This window comes from Pan paniscus, chromosome 8 (assembly GCF_029289425.2).
Source record: "Pan paniscus chromosome 8, NHGRI_mPanPan1-v2.0_pri, whole genome shotgun sequence".
Taxonomy (NCBI): Eukaryota; Metazoa; Chordata; class Mammalia; order Primates; family Hominidae; genus Pan; species Pan paniscus.
In genome coordinates, this window is record NC_073257.2 from 24,516,862 (window position 1) to 24,533,648 (window position 16,787).

The following is a 16,787-nucleotide window of genomic DNA, read 5'->3' on the forward strand; positions in this document are numbered from 1 at the left end:
AGGCCGGGTGGATCACGAGGTCAGGCGATCGAGACCATCCTAGCTAACACGGTGAAACCCCATCTAAACCAAAAATACAAAAAATTAGCTGGGCGTGGTGGCAGGTGCCTGTAGTCCCAGCTACTCAGGAGGCTGAGGCAGGAGAATAGCGTGAACCTGGGAAGCGGAGCTTGCAGTGAGCCGAGATCATGCCACTGCACTCCAGCCTGGGTGACAGAGCAAGACTCTGTCTCAAAAAAAAAAAAAAAAAAAAAAAAAAAAAGGAAACCTGTTGACCAGGCCCAGTGGCTCACGCCTGTAATCTCAGCACTTCGGGAGGCCGAGGCTGGCAGATCACTAGGTCAGGAGATCGAGACCATCCTGGCTAACATGGTGGAAACACTGTCTCTACTAAAAATACAAAATATTAGCTGGGCGTGGTGGCGGGCACCTGTAGTGTCAGCTACTTGGTAGGCTGAGGCAGGAGAATGGTGTGAACCCAGGAGACGGAGCTTGCAGTGAGCCAAGATCAGGCCACTGCACTCCAGCGCTTGGGCGACGGAGCAAGACTCCATCTCAAAAAAAAAAAAAAGGAAACCTGTTAATAACAAAGCTGAGCAAATCTAACTCATGATACGTAATAAAAAGAGGGTAAGTACAGCATCAATGCAAAGGTACTGTCAATTTTTTTAAATTAAAAAAATAAGAATGAAAAGAATAAATTCCTCAAAACCTACCAAACAAAATTCTCCAGAAACATACTGCCATGAAATATATGAAAATTCTGGCCAGTTTTCCATGCATTTTTTAAAGAACTGAATGAACTAAAAGAAGAAATGAGAAAAAGAGTAGTAGAGGGAAAAGACTTTGCAGAATGCTGAGTAAGAAAAAGACAACACTGAAAACAGTGATTGGTAAGAATAAAATCTCCAGAAAACAACCACAGCACAGTCAACATATGCATCATTGGGGTACCTAAAAAAGAAAGCCAAAACAAGATAACAGAACTAGTATTTAAATATATTTGAGGAAATAAATAAATTTTAAAAATTCCCTGAATTTTTCAATATGAAAATGGAAAGGGCATGAAGAAGGACCCAGAATGATCAACACCAAGAACTATTTATCCTAGGAAAGTTATTGGATTTACTTGATTAATTAGAGAAAAAATTATTTGGGCAGCCATTTAAATGACCAAGTTGATTTTAAGAGAGGGAAAAAAAAAAGGCCAGCTCGCCTAGATTTCAACACAGTAATGGCAAATGCCAAATGACTATTGAGTGACACCTACATGATATTTAGGGTTAAAAGGTATGAGCTGTGGATTCTCCACTATAACCAGTCAAGCAGCCATTCAAGTAACATAGCCCCAATTCTGAACATAGAGAAATTCAAGGCACATTTTTCCCCAAGAACACTTTTTGAGAAAACTATTAGAAAATGAACTTCAGGCCAGGCGCGGTGGCTCACACCCACAATCCCAGCACCTTGGGAGGCTAAGGTGGGCGGATCACCTGAGGTCCAGGGTTCAAGACCAGCCTGGCCAACATGATGAAACCCTGTCTCTACTAAAAATACAAAAATTAGCTGGGCGTGGTGGCGGGCGCCTGTAATCCCAGCTACTCAGGAGCCTGAGGCAGAAGAATCGCTTGAACTGGAGGCAGAGGTTGCAGTGAGCCAAGATCGCGCCACTGCACTCCAGCATGGGCAATAGAGCAAAACTCAGTCTCAAAAAAAAGAAATGAAAATGAACTTCAGCAAATAAGGGCATTAGAGCAAGAAATTTTAATATAAATGTTTTATTCCCTACCAGGATATGTCATCAATATAAAAATAAGTGAGGGGGGATGGAAAAGCAGACAGGAAGTCAGGTGTGCTGCTTGCCTACTTGTAATGCTGAAAGTTAAATATCACTCAAATACAAGAATAAGTACATTTAAGAGTAAAAAGGAAAATATTAAGGAAGAAAACATTATTAGCTAATATCAGATGAGTGACTAAAGAGAGTAAGAAAAGAAGACACCACAAACTAATCTTACCACTGCTCATGGTAGAAAACAACAGAGACTGTCTAAATAAATAATGGCTAAGCAAACTTACAATCATAAAGTACTAAAATAATAATGCAAACCTTCCTAAAACCAAGAAACATACACTCATGCGTGCACACTAAATTAAAAAATATAAAAGACCACATAATGAAAGACTTTTAGGAATTAAACCAAAAAGGAAAATATTACAGAACTCAAGCCAATCATAAATAGCCTAAATTACTTTCATTAAAAGAAACATACTTTCAGAATATGTCTGAGAGTAAAATTCAATTCAATTGTACATAAAAGAGACTCAACTAAAATAAAATGATTCTGAAAGATGGAATATAAAATAAAGGGCACAGGTATACCAAATAAAAGGCACATGTATACCAAACGCAAATAAAAAGAAAGCAGCAGTCAGGCGCAGGTGGCTCACACTTGTAATCCCAGCACTTTGGGAGGCCAAGGCGAGTGAATCACTTGCGGTCAGGAGTTCAAGACCAGCCTGGTTAATATGGTGAAACCCCGTTTCTACTAAAACTACAAAAAATTACCCGCGCGTGGTGGTACACGCGTGAAATCCCAGTTATATGTGAGGCTTAGATGGGAGAATCGCTTGGACCCAGGAGGTGGAGGTTGCAGTGAGCAGAGATCACACCACTGCACTCCAGCTTGGGTGACAGAGTGAGACTCCACCTCAAAAAAAAAAAAGAAAAAAAAAAGGCAGCAATCATAATCATTAATATCAGATGAGTTGGAATTCAGGCCAAAAGGCATTAAATAAGACCAAGAAGAACACTTTATAATGATAAAAGATGTATGTAATTCACAATTAAGTTTTATCTATACAACAAATAACACAACAGTAATATACAGAAAGCTGGAATCATAGTAGCTATTAGGAGAAATGCAACACATCGGGAGTCACACCTTTAATCCACCTCTCAGGCCATGACCTCTGGGCAAGAGGCCAAAAATGTAAGAAAATAGATCTGAATCATTATTTAATCATGTAAACCTGATCAATACATTTACTGACTATATAATTAGAGACAAAGTAAACTTCAAAAATTCCAAAAAAAAACCAGACAGTATTTTCTCTAATCAAAATGCAATAAAAATATAAATTATTGACAAAGCTACAAAACAAAAAAAAAGCCCCTCTACCTGGAAATTTTGAAATTCCTTGGGTCACAAAGGAAATAAAACTAAAATTACCACATGTCAGAACTAACAGATGGCTGGGCACAGCGGCTCATGCCTGTAATCCCTGCACTTTCGGAGGCCAAAGCAGGAGGAGCTGCTTGAGCCCAGGAGTTCAAGACTAGCCTGGTCAATATAACAAGACCTCGACCCTACCAAAAAAAAAAAATTAATTAATGTAAAAATTAGCCAGACATGGTGGTTCATGCCTGTGGTCCCGGCTACTTGCGAGGCTAACGTGAAAGGATTGCTAGAGGCTGGGAGGTTGAGGCCGGCTACTTGCGAGGCTAACGTGAAAGGATTGCTAGAGCCTGGGAGGTTGAGGCTGCAGTGAGCTGTAATCTCACCACTGCACTCAAGCCTAGGCAACAGAGCAGGACCCTGTCTCTAAAAAAAAAGAACCAAGAGACATGGCTTAAACTATGCTCAATGGACAACTCATATATGAAGTGCCAGAAAAGAAACAAAATAAATGGAAGAAACCCAAAAGAAGAAATTAATAAAGAACAAAGCCAAAAATAACAGTAAGAAAATCATTAAAGAGAATAAATAATAAATCTAAAAGCTGAGTTTTTTTAGTAGGAAAAAACTAGGTAAACCACTAGCTAACATAATCACGAGGAGAAAAGAGGAAGTACAGATTCAAATATGGCACTGTCTGTAACAGTTAAATATAGTACATTCATCAAAAGAAACACTGCAGCTTTAAAATAACGAACAAAGGAAATCTTTATGTCCTGAGATGAAAAGATATGTATCAGCTGCCCACTGTTAAAAACAGGAAATAAGAATCTATAATTGTATTTTCTTGTATACGCAAAAGAATCTTTGGGAGAATACACAAGCATCAAGATACTGATTTCCTACTGAAAGGAGTGGAAATTGGGTAGATGGGAAGGCAAGGATAAGAAGGATACTTTTCATCATATGTTTTCTACTTCTGGATTTTGAGCTATAGAGCCTTATAATTTATTATTTAAAACTGCATATGACCAAGATTAATTCATCAAATATTTTAAGCTTGGACTATATGCCAAACACTATACTTGGTGTTGGAGATGCACAAAATGAAAAGATCGAGTCCTCTTTCCTAAAGAGTGATAGTTTCCGCCTGTAATCCCAGCACTTTGGGAGGCCGAGGCAGGCGGATCACGAAGTCAGGAGATCGAAACCATCCTGGCTAACACAATAAAACCCCATCTCTACTAAAAATACAAAAAATTAGCCGGGCGTGGTGGCAGGCGCCTGTAGTCCCAGCTACTTGGGAGGCTGAGGCAGGAGAATGGCGTGATCCTGGGAGGCAGAGCTTGCAGTGAGCCGAGATCGCGCCACTGCACTCCAGCCTGGGCAACAGAGTGAGACTCCATCTCAAAAAAAAAAAAAAAAAAAAAGAGTGATAGTTTCAAGTCTGGCAGAGAGACAGGAAGCAAACCAACAATCGGAATATGATGTGCCTAATTCTTCGTAAGAAGACATGAAGTGCTATAAAGAAAACCTCTATCTACACAAGGGAAAAAAGGAAGGCTGTTCATAGAGGATAGCTCTTGTTAAAGACTTAAAGGTGAGTCAAAGATTTCCAGTGGAAAAATAAAGGACATCCCAGATAAAAGCAGAAAGCAGTGGCAAAGGTATGGGAGTAGAGAGAGCAAACAGTATTCGAGAAACCATTACGGATCAAGATTCTGCAGGAGGAAGAATGGCTAGAATTAAGACTGAAGAAGTTGAAAACCAGCTAGCTAAGAAAGGGCATTACATATCTTGTTATCTAATTTTATCACCTTTCACATGACAGGCATTGTGCTATGTGCTGGGTATAAAGCAGTAAACATGGCCTCCTTCCTGCAGTTTACAGTCTAGAGGACAATGTCAAAGAATTTAAAAGAGTTTTGGCTGGCGCGGTGGCTCACACATCTAATCCCAGCACTTTGGGAGGCTGAGGCAGGCGGATCACGAAGTCAGGAGCTCAAGATCAGCCTGGCCAACAGGGTGAAACCCCATCTCTACTAAAAACATAAAAATTAGCCGGGCATGGTGGCAGGAGCCCATAGTCCCAGCTACTCGGGAGGCTGAGGGAGGAGAATCGCTTGAATCCTGGAGTCGGAGGTTGCAGTGAGCTGAGATCGCACCACTGTACTCCAGCCTGGGCGACAAGTGAGACTCTGTATCAAAAAAAAAGAGGTTTTACCAGGAGTTTGATGCCATGACCTTTCCTGTCTCTGACTCCCTGCACATACTGTTGCCTCTGTCAGCAATGCTCTCCCTACATTCCCAATCCCCACCCATCCCTTAGCTAGTCCATTCTTCTCAGGCCTCAGATTAAATGACCCTTGTTCCAGGCAGTCTTCTCTGACTCCTCAGACTCAGTCAGTCAGTTCCACTTGGCTCTATGCTTCAAAGCATGCTGCGCTTCTTCTTGACAATGGCACTTAGAATTACTCCTCTGTCTTCCTCTCCAAAGTGTAAGCTGTATGAATACAAGAACTAAGATGATCTTGTTCACCCCTGTACTGTATCTCCAGCATGGATCACAGTACACAGCAGACCCGTAACGAATTATTTAATGAATGAGTACATTTTAGAATAATATAACAATCTTTCCTGATTATCAGGCTGATTATAATATACTTAATTGTATTTATATACTGCAAGTATATAAGACTATGAGATCTATTTCTCATGGCTCTAGAATACTTGCATCTTTTTTTAATACTTATGATAAACTGTCACTTCATTCAACCTTTTTTTTTTGAGATGGAATCTCGCTCTGTTGCCCAGGCTGGAGTGCAATAGCATGATCTTGGCTCACTGCAACCTCCGCCTCCTGGGTTCAACCGGTTCTCCTGCCATGGCCTCATGAGAAGCTGAGTACGGGCATGCGCCACCACACCCAGCTAATTTTGTATTTTAGTAGAGATGGGGTTTCACCATGTTGGTCAGGCTGGTCTCAAACTCCTGACCTCAGGTGATCCACCTGCCTCAGCCTCCCAAGGTGCTGGGATTACAGGCCTGAGCCACCGCGCCTGGCCTGAAGTATGTAATTTTACGTTATAAAAATATTCATCCATATGACTTCTTCAATTACATAATTCTTAATTACCTACTCACTACATTAACACATTCCCTCTCCCTTGCCCCACTAAAATGAATAATGCTAGCAGGAGATTAAAAAACTAACATGAAAGAAAAAAGGCAAGTAGTGATTTGGTTTCACTGAGAAATCTTACCATTTTCAAGAGATCATGGGCCTCCATCAATGAATGAACCACATTAAAATTCTGCTCAAGAAACCTTCATTGAAATCCCTCAGAATCCTTATCTTTTGGGGAGAGTATCTGTCTGAGCTATGTCATATGCAATCATCTTAATAGTTAACAAAATTATTTAATTATTTATTGTTGAATAAACAGAAACAGATCTCCTCCAGGATTCTAAGGTCAACAGTCTATGAGTGGTCCTGAAATGTTCAGGTGAAGTAGAAATTTTAATTTAATGTAATATAATGCATCAGAATTCTCTAAAAGCATTATGCAACTGAATGTGTGTCTTGAATTACTAGCAACATAATCATTAATATGATTTCCAGTTCTATCCAATGAGTCTCTAGGCAGGCTATCATACCTCTTAACTATCATAATTACCTAAATAACTTGAAATTTTTCATTTAAACATAAATCTGAGAACTAAATATATTACATTACCCTCATCTTTGCACAAAATAAAAACTCTCCAAAAAAATTATGTTCCATTTATTACTTTTTCCTCAGAGGCAAAAATGCAAAACAATTGCTTCTAGCAATTCTTCTTCTTCTTCTTAAGCTACTCTTAAACATTTTATTTTAAAATAATTAGATATCAGAAGAAATATTCCCATTAGAGCTAACAAGCAATGAACAAAAATTAATGGGAAACAAGTTCTAAAAAATATGCTAATAATGCTAATGACCTACAGAGTGAATAAAATCAAAAGCAATATTTTTCAAGAGGTAAGAATTTTGATCTTACAGCCAGCACTACAGAGTAAAAACACTAATAAATTTCTCTTTCATAACACTTACCTTTGTCTAGGAACTATGAAGAGTGCCCGTACCAACTTCTTCCTGTTTGCTTTTGTGTTCATGTTCATGCAAAAATCCATTGCTGCCTATTGGGAAAAAGTAAACTTTTTCTTTAAAAACCTCTAATTAGTTACGGAGAGCAGAAATCCTGCCTACTATGATATTTTTATTTGTTCTTAAACATTTCAAAATGGTTTTAAGAAACTAGTATTGTTAGTATCAGGAAACTTTTCTGATAGAGCTCAAAAGTAGCAAGAATAGTTACCAAGAGCCAAGAAAATTACTAATGCTAATAAGGATAACCAAAAAGCAGTAAAGGTGAATGAGCAAAGAGAAAGAGACAGGCACAAATTACACCCAAGAAGATGGAAGAAGAAGAAGTGTGCCCCCACATTCACTAAAAAAGTTTAGTGTCGACAGTCAGATTTGGTAATGTTAGGGTTTAGAAAGCAATACCCCAAAATATGGCTCTTTGGATGCTGAGTACTTCATTTGAACTAAGAAAACTGGAAAGCCTGATAAGCGGCCTCAGTGAAGGTCTCTCTGACCATCCCTTGTTTCTCTTCACAAGTGCAGGAAATGGCGCTCTCTCTCTCTCTCCAAGATGCCTTAACTGACAGAGGAGAATTCTTCCAAAAGAAACTCAACTGTCTTCAATCCCCTGCCTAAAATTTCATAAAACAGGGAATTTATCTAGATGACCATTACCACCTGGACAGACTTTTTTCTGAGACAAGGTCTCACTCTGTCACCCAGGCTGGGGTGCAGTGGCACAATCATGGCTCACTGCAGCCTTGCTCTGCCAGGCTCCAGGGATCCTCCTGCCTCAGCTCCCGGCCAAGCAGCTGAGACTATAGGCATGTATAGTTGAGGTTGAAACATAATAAAAATTGCTCCTTGGCTGGGCACGGTGGCTCACACCTGTAATTCTAGCACTCTGGGAGGCCGAGGTGGGTGGATCACGTGAGGTCAGGAGTTCAAGACCAGCCTGGCCAACATAGTGAAACCCTGTCTCTACTAAAAATATAAAAAATTAGCCGGGCATGGTGGCGGGCACCTGTAGTCCCAGCTACTCGGGAGGCTGAGGCAGGAGAATGGCGTGAACCCGGGAGGCGGAGCTTGCAGTGAGCCGAGAACATGCCACTGCACTCCAGCCTGGGCAACAGAGCAAGACTCCGTCTCAAAAAAATAAAAAATAAAAAAATTAGCTGGGCGTGGTGGTGCACGCCTGTAGTCCCAGCTACTCAGGAGGCTGAGGCAGGAGAATCGCTTGAATCTGGGAGACAAAGGTTGCAGTGAGCCAAGACCGTGCCACTGCACTCCAGACTGGGCTACAGACCAAGACTCCACTCAAAAAAAAAAAAAAAACTCATTTGTATGGACTCAACAAGGAGACTCTTAAGTGACAGTGGCACTGTTTTTTTAATTGCAAATGCATGGTGAAAATATAATGCTAGTATAATTTGGTACCACTACCTTGAATCATGATAAAATGCTAGTAGCTCTACCCACCATCACTTTTGCAAATGTCAAAACAATAAAAAAGAAAAAAAAACATCAGCCGGGTATGGTGGCTCATGCCTGTAATCCGAGCACTTCGGGAGGCCAAGGCAGGCGGATCACAAGGTCAGGAGTTCGAGACCAGCCCAGCCAATATGATGAAACCATGTCTCTACTAAAAATACAAAAAAATTAGCCGGCATGATGGCGCGTGCCTGTAATCCCAGCTACTCGAGAGGCTGAGGCAGGAGAATTGCTTGAACCTGGGAGGTGGAGGTTGCAGTGAGCCAGGATCACACCACTGCACTCTAGCCTAGGCGAAAGAGTGAGACTCCATCTCAAAAAAAAAAAAAAAAAAAAAAACACACAAGAAAAAAAAACTTAGTATTATCATCAAAAGAATTTTTGACCTCACAGAACCCCAGGAAGTGCCTCAAAGCCATTAAAAATCCAGAAACCATACTTTTAGCACCTTTGATCTAAAACAATATTTTCCAAACTATGGGATCCATGTATGAACAGGACAGGATGCTACAGCCAATTCTATACCCAAACAGAGCATCTATGAATTACATCCAATTTTGTCTGCTTATGCTGAATTTCCATCTAAGACTTTATTTGAAGAAATGGTGGACTTTTTAGCTCAAATAGTCTAAAAACCATAGACATTCCTTATCAGAGGACTCCTACAAGGTCCATGTGCTTGAATAAAGTTACACAGAGATACCAATACCTTGTCTATCAGATCTCGGTTGACACAGTTGGGTAACTGCTGTAGGAAAGCATCTACTATGAGCTTGAGATGAGATCCAGTGCTGGCTTCCTCATCTTCTTGTTCTAATGTAAAATTAGTTTTTAAATAGGTTAAAAAAAAAAGAGAACACAGAATAAAAACATCCAATGATGAATTATTTGGAAAATAGATAATCTAGACCAATTTTTGTGCCCAGGAAAACATTAGTCATTTTTTAGAATATTATCCTAGAAAGTTTAGGTAACTCTAGAATCATAACATCAATTCACTACAGTCCTTCAGGTATCAACTATAAAAGTCAAACTTTTTGCATTAGGCACAAAAACTTGGTCAGAAAAAGCATGCAGTGTTATGGTAAATGTTATTTGTGTCTGCCCAGCATCCCTTCCCCCATGTTCTTCCATTAACAGCACTCCCAATTCTTGCTTTTGAAGAACTAAGCCTCCCTATTTCATGTAATTCTAAGGAGGGTGGCTGGTTTACATAGAGAAAGAATCTGCAGTAAGATAGGGCAAAGCCAACAGAGAGAAAAGCAATATTGACAGAAGGCATCCTTCTAATAAAGAATCTTGGCCAGGTGTGATGGCTCATGCCTATAATGCCAGGGCCTTGGGAGGCTGAGGCAGGGGGATCACTTGAGGCCAGGAGTCCAAGACCAGTCTGGGTAACATAGCAAGACCCTGTCTCTAAAAAATATAAAATAAAATAAAACAAAATAAAATAAAGTAAAATAAGCTGGGTGTGGTGGTGCACGTCTACAGTCCCAGCTACTTGGAGGCTGATGCAGGAGGATGACTTGAGCTCGGGAGTTTGAGGCTGCAGTCAATTATGATCATGCCATGGCACTCCAGCCTGGGCAAGAGTGAAACCCTGTCTCAAAAAAGTAAATAAATAAAGGAATCCTAGCTAATCAACTCAAAACTCGATAGGAAGCATTTAGGGAATAAATGTAATATTTGTATTACTGAATACAAAACACAACTCAATTATAAAGACAGACAAAATTAACAGATGAACTGATAAGCTAGTCATATTCCCACCTAGTAATCATTTCAGAATAACCTTCAAATACATTTATGTTGTTTGTAAAGATTATGTCATAGAATTAAATCAATCAGGAGAATGCTATCAAGTTCTCAGAAAAGTGTAAGTATCTTTATTCTATCATAGAAGGGGTAGCGAGAAAAGTATATTTTAAGATATTTAGGGCCGGGTGCGGTGGCTCATGCCTGTAATCCCAGCAGTTTGGGAGCCAAGGCAGGCGGATCACCTGAGGTCAGGAGTTTGAGACAAGTCTGGCCAACATGGTGAAACCCCATCTCTACTAAAAATACAAAAATTAGCTGGGCATGGTGGCAGGCAGCTGTAATCCCAGCTACGTGGGAGGCTGAGGCAGGAGAATTGCTTGAACCCAGGAGGCAGAAGTTGCAGTGAGCCAAGATCGTACCATTGCATTCCAGCCTGGAGGACAAGAGTGAGACTTAGTCTCAAAAAAAAAAAAAAAAAAAAAAATTATTTAGAACTAAGGTATTTAAAATTTAGATGATCATTAAAGTTTGTAGACACACAATACTGGGTATGTAGTGTCCTGTTATAAATCAAATTCTGAAAACAGTGATGGACTGAAAACAACAGAAAAACAAGGAATTAAAAAACACAGAATTAAGGAGAAAAGATCTATATTCTTAGGCAAGAGCTCTGTGTGTAAAAACCAATTAAAAATGAAAGTTGGTAAATTAGTTCTTTACCTTGTTCATCAAGAAGTTTCTTTGTAAGATCTTCAGCTTCATCTCCACCCTCTAATTCTAAGGTGTCATCATTAATTTCTAGATTCTCCAACTCAAGTTCCAAATCATCGGGACTTGATACCTCCTTATTCTCCTTAGATTCTTTTGCCTCTGTTGAAAAACAAACAAGTATACCTAAATTCAAAGTCATGAAAATCCTGCTGCACAAAAGTAGATTAAGACTCACAAAATCTGCAGGTTCTTTTAGAAGCTGCATGTATACCTGGCAACTGAAGTTAATATATTTAGATTTTATAAAACACATTATGCTCAGCTGGGCATGATGGCTCACCCCTGTAATCCCAGCACTTTGGGAGGCCGAGGAGGGAGGATCACCTGAGGTCAGGAGTTTGAGACCAGCCTGACCAACATGGTGAAACCCCATCTCTACTAAAAATACAAAAATTAACTGGGCACGGTGGCACATGTCTGTAATCCCAGCTACTCAGGAGGCTGAGGCAGGAGAATTGCTTGAACCCAGGAGGTGGAGAATGCAGTGAGCCGAGAGAGCACCACTGCACTTGAGCCTGAGCAAAAAGGGTGAAACTAAGTCTCAAAAAAATATATACATTATGCTCATTGAGAACGAAGGCTATATCTTCTCTGATTATGTATACCATTTGTTAACTGAAGAGATGGATGGATGACTGGATGGAGAGAGATTGTGTGGATGAGGACTTAGATGGCGTGAGGATCTATCTATGCTAAAGATGAGGGGGAAAAAAGGCTGATTACAGTGGACTCACATTAAAAAGGGTCTCAAACTCCCAGATGAGGAGTTGAGACTTTCTCCTTTATGCAAGGGATAACATTTAAAAGGTATCTGATGTGAAAATTAACTTAGCAGCAATATATAAAATCAATTAGAAAGTCAGAAAAGGGTAGATGTAGAAAGACCAATTAGGAAAATATCCTTATCATTTCAATGTGAAGGGTTAGAGAAAACCAAAAAATGAAACACAACAAAGGAAAATGGCCAGTAATTGGTAAAAGGCAAAATTGGAAGAATAAAAAAGAAAGAGAAACCAAACCTTAGCTGAATAAAACTGACAAAATATTAATAACTGAAGTTGAGTGATAGGTAAATCCAAGTTCACTATACCAGCCTTCTTTGGTGTTTTCGCAAATCAAATAAAATTCTCGTAAATAAAAAACAAAAGCCAATAAAACCTGAGTTCAGGAATGTATACTTAAATTGAAAGTATGGTATTTCTCAGCTTCATCTCTTATAGTCTCTAATCTCCTAATTTCTGCATTGAACACAGAAATGTCTTACTGATACTTGATGTCATATCTTATTTGGGAGGACGAAAACTCTAACTAGTATGAATCAGTTTTGCTACCTCTAGATGAAAACAGACTACTACTTTCTCATTCATTCATCTTTTCATTCTACTTTTATTGAATTCCTACTATGTTCTAGGTATTGTTCTAAGCACCAGGAATATACCTGTGAGTACAGCAGAGAAAAACTCCTGCCCACATGGAGCATGCATTCACTCCCCAATGTCCCCTGATGTCTGGCTACTAAAACATCTACTAATCAGCTACATGTTCAGAATGACGCTAAGCTGTCAAACATTCTGAAAAAATCTTAAAATGTGACCCTTGCTCTAAAAAAACATACAATTTATCTGAGGAAATTAAACTAATATGTATAAGGTAGTCAAATAGGGTATGGTGGGAGAGGGTTCCAACCAGAAAACAGAACAATGCAGGAAGGCAGGAAGGCAAGAAGATGGGCCCATTTCAGAGACTGAGAAGGATGGCAAATTAAGGGTAATAGAATTGTAATGGCAAACCTGAGAGAAACTATGCAGGGTCCTAGAGACAATGTTAACAATTTTAAATTATATTCCAAGTACATGTAAAGTTATTCAAGGACATTAGGTAGGCAGGAGAGTAAAATTAACGTTTAGGAATGCATAGGCTGAGCGCAGTGGCTCACGCCTGTAATCCCAGCACTTTGGGAAGCTGAGGCAGGTGGATCACTTGAAGTCAGGAGTTCAAGACCAGCCTGACCAACATGGTGAAACCCCGTCTCTACTAAAAATACAAATTTTTAGTGGCAGCACACTTCTGTAATCCCAGTTACTTGGGAGGCTAAAGCAGGAGAAACACTTGCACCTGGGAAGCGTAGGTTGCAGTGAGCTGAGACCACATGACTGCACTCCAGCCTGGACAAGAGCAAAAACTCCGCCTCAAAAAAAAAAAAAAAAAAAAAAAAAGAATGCATAGAAGGAAACAGCAAATACAGGGCAACCAAGTAGGAGGTATTACAGTAACCTGGGTGAGAGAGGATGGGAGTTAGATTAGAATAGCAGCGGCAAATGTAAGACAAACCTGAGAAACACAATGTAACCGGCATTCAGAAACTCCCACTCTATTAACGACCTAAAAGCTCTGACTTCTCTAAAGTCACTCTTCTTCACAAAGAGTTGGTTCTATCTAGCCTAGAAAGGGCAGTACAGGTAACGAGCATCATAGAGCTAACACCTGCCCTAACAATCTGATACCTGGGGGAAATGTGCGTCTTACCAAGACCTCACTTGAATTCACTACAAGACATTATAAACAAACACTTTCCAATTAATTCACATTAACTTAAATGTATCAGCACTGTTAAAAGTATGTCAATTATCATCCTTTAATGCTCCATCATTCCATATAATTCTGTCACTCATTTACTCTAATGACTCAATGTTCATATTACAAAACTAGTAACTACAATTTTTTTTTTTTTTTTTTACAAATACTATTTTGAAGCTAATTCTTATAGCACTTAATGTAAATATTTTTTCTCTAGAATTTACCTTTGGTATCATCTTTGTTGGACTCTTTATTCTGACAACTTTTTTCATTGTCTTTAAACAAGATGGCTGGGACAAAAGCCTTCAAATCAATGAGGTTCTCATAAAAATTCCGAGCATCTTCATCTTCCCATATACCACCTTCCAAGTCATATTCTCCAGGTTTACCAGGTGTGAATATATCAATTCCAGGCCCATGTTCTACAATAAAATAAATCACAAGTAATTAACATAACTTGAGGTTATAGCATGATAAACATGACATAAGTTATTTTTTCAGTTTTACATCTATTGAATCTTGAGTGTTTCAACTGACAGGAACTTCTTCAATTAACAAGCACATGTGACCGTTTTCAACACCAAATCACAAACTGTGTTTTAAATAAAGCCCTAAAATAAAACAGACTAGAGAACAACATAAAGATTTTTTTCTCTTACATTTGTTTTAAGCAATTAATATGAGATTAAGTAGCCATTTGATAAATTAGGTCTACTTTCATGAAACTTAAAATCAAAAAATAAAATATATAAGCCTGGCCACTCCTAAGACATCCGTTTAAAGTCCCACCTCCCCCATGAGTATTTTTTTTTTTTGGCAACTCATAATCCTCTATACTATTTACATCATACTTATATACCATTTATATCTCCAAAAACAGACCATAAACCTTTACTTAAGAAGCATCCCTCCTTTTGGCATAATCCTTGGCACATGGTAGATTGCCACTGTCAACCTAAAATAATCAAAAAGGTCAGAATCTAGTTTTAAAGAGAGTTTATTCAATTGCAAAGTTTGAGGACAGCCTCCCAGGAAGCAGAGATTCCAAAGAACAGAAGTCAGTGTTCCAAAGGGTAGAAGTTTGAGATTGTTTATACAGAGAAAGTTTAGGTAATTTCAACATCTTTCCACATAAGGTTTAATGCACAGTTACAACAATCTGATTAGTAGAAGTCGTCTTTTTTGGGAAAGATACATACTGGTTATGTAATTCAGTCTCCAAGGCTTAATTTCCCCCTTGCTATAATAAATTTAGAGGGTCCTGAAATTTTATTTTTTTTAAACAGAGTTTTACTCTGTCACCCAGGCTGGAGTACAATGGCGCGACATCAGCTCACTGCAACCTCCACCTCCCAGCTTCAAGTAATTTTCCTGCCTCAGCCTCCCAAGTAGCTGGGATTACAGGCGCCCGCCACCACACTTGGCTAATTTTTTGTTATTTTTAGTAGAGATGGGGTTTCGCCATGTTGGCCAGGTTGGTCTCAAACTCCTGACCTCAGGTGATCCACCTGCCTCAGCCTCCCAAAGTGCTGGGATTACAGGCGTGAGCCACCACGCCCAGCGTTTATTTATTATTTATTTTTTTGAATTGAGACAGGGTCTCACTCTGCTGCCAAGGCTGGCGTGCAGTGACATGATCATAGCTTACTATAGCCTCGAAATCCTGGGCTCATGCAATCCTCCTGCCTCAACCTCCTGAGTAGCTGGGACTACAGGCATGCGTCATCAAGCCCAGCTAATTTTTCTATTTTTAGTAGAGATGGGGTTTCATTATGTTGCCTAGGCTGGTCTCAAACTCCTAAGTTCAGGGGATCCACCTGCCTCAGCCTCTCAAAGTGCTGGGATCACAGGCATGCGTGACCACGCTCAGCCTTTATTTTCTTTTATGCCATAAATGTCAGTCAATTGATAACTGGAAAAGAAGGGAAGAAAGATGAAGCATACAGATCTCTTATTAGAGAATGGAAAGTATGTACCTATTTACACACATGCAGTACATACAACTATAGATCATCAACTCAGAACACTGAAAGTAATTAACTTCCTACTTTATGATTATGAGCCCATTCATGAACTTATCTACTCTCACATACTTCTCTCCAAATGAGAATTATAAATAGATTATGTAAATTAAAATTAACCCTAAGTTAGATTATTCATTAAATGTGATTTATGAAAATAAGAACACCAAAAACAAAAAAAACACTGGCTCCTTTAAACTCCTTACTTTCCTTACAGAAAATATATTTAAACACAGACTTATTAGGACACTAAACCCATACACCAAAAAGAAAAACACTGACATATTTACAACTTCTGTTTAATGAAAAGTATAAACAAAAGCAAAAAACAAACTAGAAGACAATATTGACAATATTTAAAGAATACATCCATAATATATAGAGCATAGTATAATAAATATATTTGGTGTTTGTCCTTGGTTCCTGGCAGACCTCCTAAAACCCTTGGAATTTCCTGAGTGAAAGGAATGTATTTTGTTATTCATAACAAGCTTTTTGATCCTACCTCAGCTGATGCTAATGAGGTGACTTAGGGTGGAGTCTCTGGATGGTCTCTACGATGGAGCCAGTCACCAGAAAGACCGAGTGATTACAGGCTTAGAACTTTCAGCCCCACTCACCCACCCATCTATGAAGCAGAGTCCTCGCCAGACACCAACTTGGCTGGCACCTTGATCTTAGACTTCCCAGACTCCAGACAGAGGAACAAGTTTCTGTTGTTCATAAGTTGCCCGGTCTAGGGTATTTTGTTACAGCAGCCTGAAAAGACTAAGACAACTATGTAATATTAATCAGGTGTTAAAAGGAATGAGATGTATCTACAAGAACTGACTCAGAAAGCTCTCAAAAATAATAATTGAAAC

At 39.2% G+C, this 16,787-nt stretch overlaps 1 protein-coding gene across 3 annotated transcripts in view; it reads right to left on the minus strand.

Annotated features, from left to right (window-relative positions):
- Window positions 1–16,787, minus strand: part of UPF2 (UPF2 regulator of nonsense mediated mRNA decay) — a 123,191-nt gene that overhangs the window by 70,385 nt on the left and 36,019 nt on the right. For all 3 annotated transcript variants that reach the window (XM_034929942.2, XM_034929943.2, XM_008953147.4), the window contains exons 5-8: window positions 14,128–14,325; window positions 11,276–11,425; window positions 9,507–9,610; window positions 7,274–7,359 (exon numbers count right to left, since the gene is read on the minus strand). In XM_034929942.2, coding sequence (XP_034785833.1) covers window positions 7,274–7,359; window positions 9,507–9,610; window positions 11,276–11,425; window positions 14,128–14,325 — 538 coding nt within the window. The remainder of the gene's footprint in view (window positions 1–7,273; window positions 7,360–9,506; window positions 9,611–11,275; window positions 11,426–14,127; window positions 14,326–16,787) is intronic.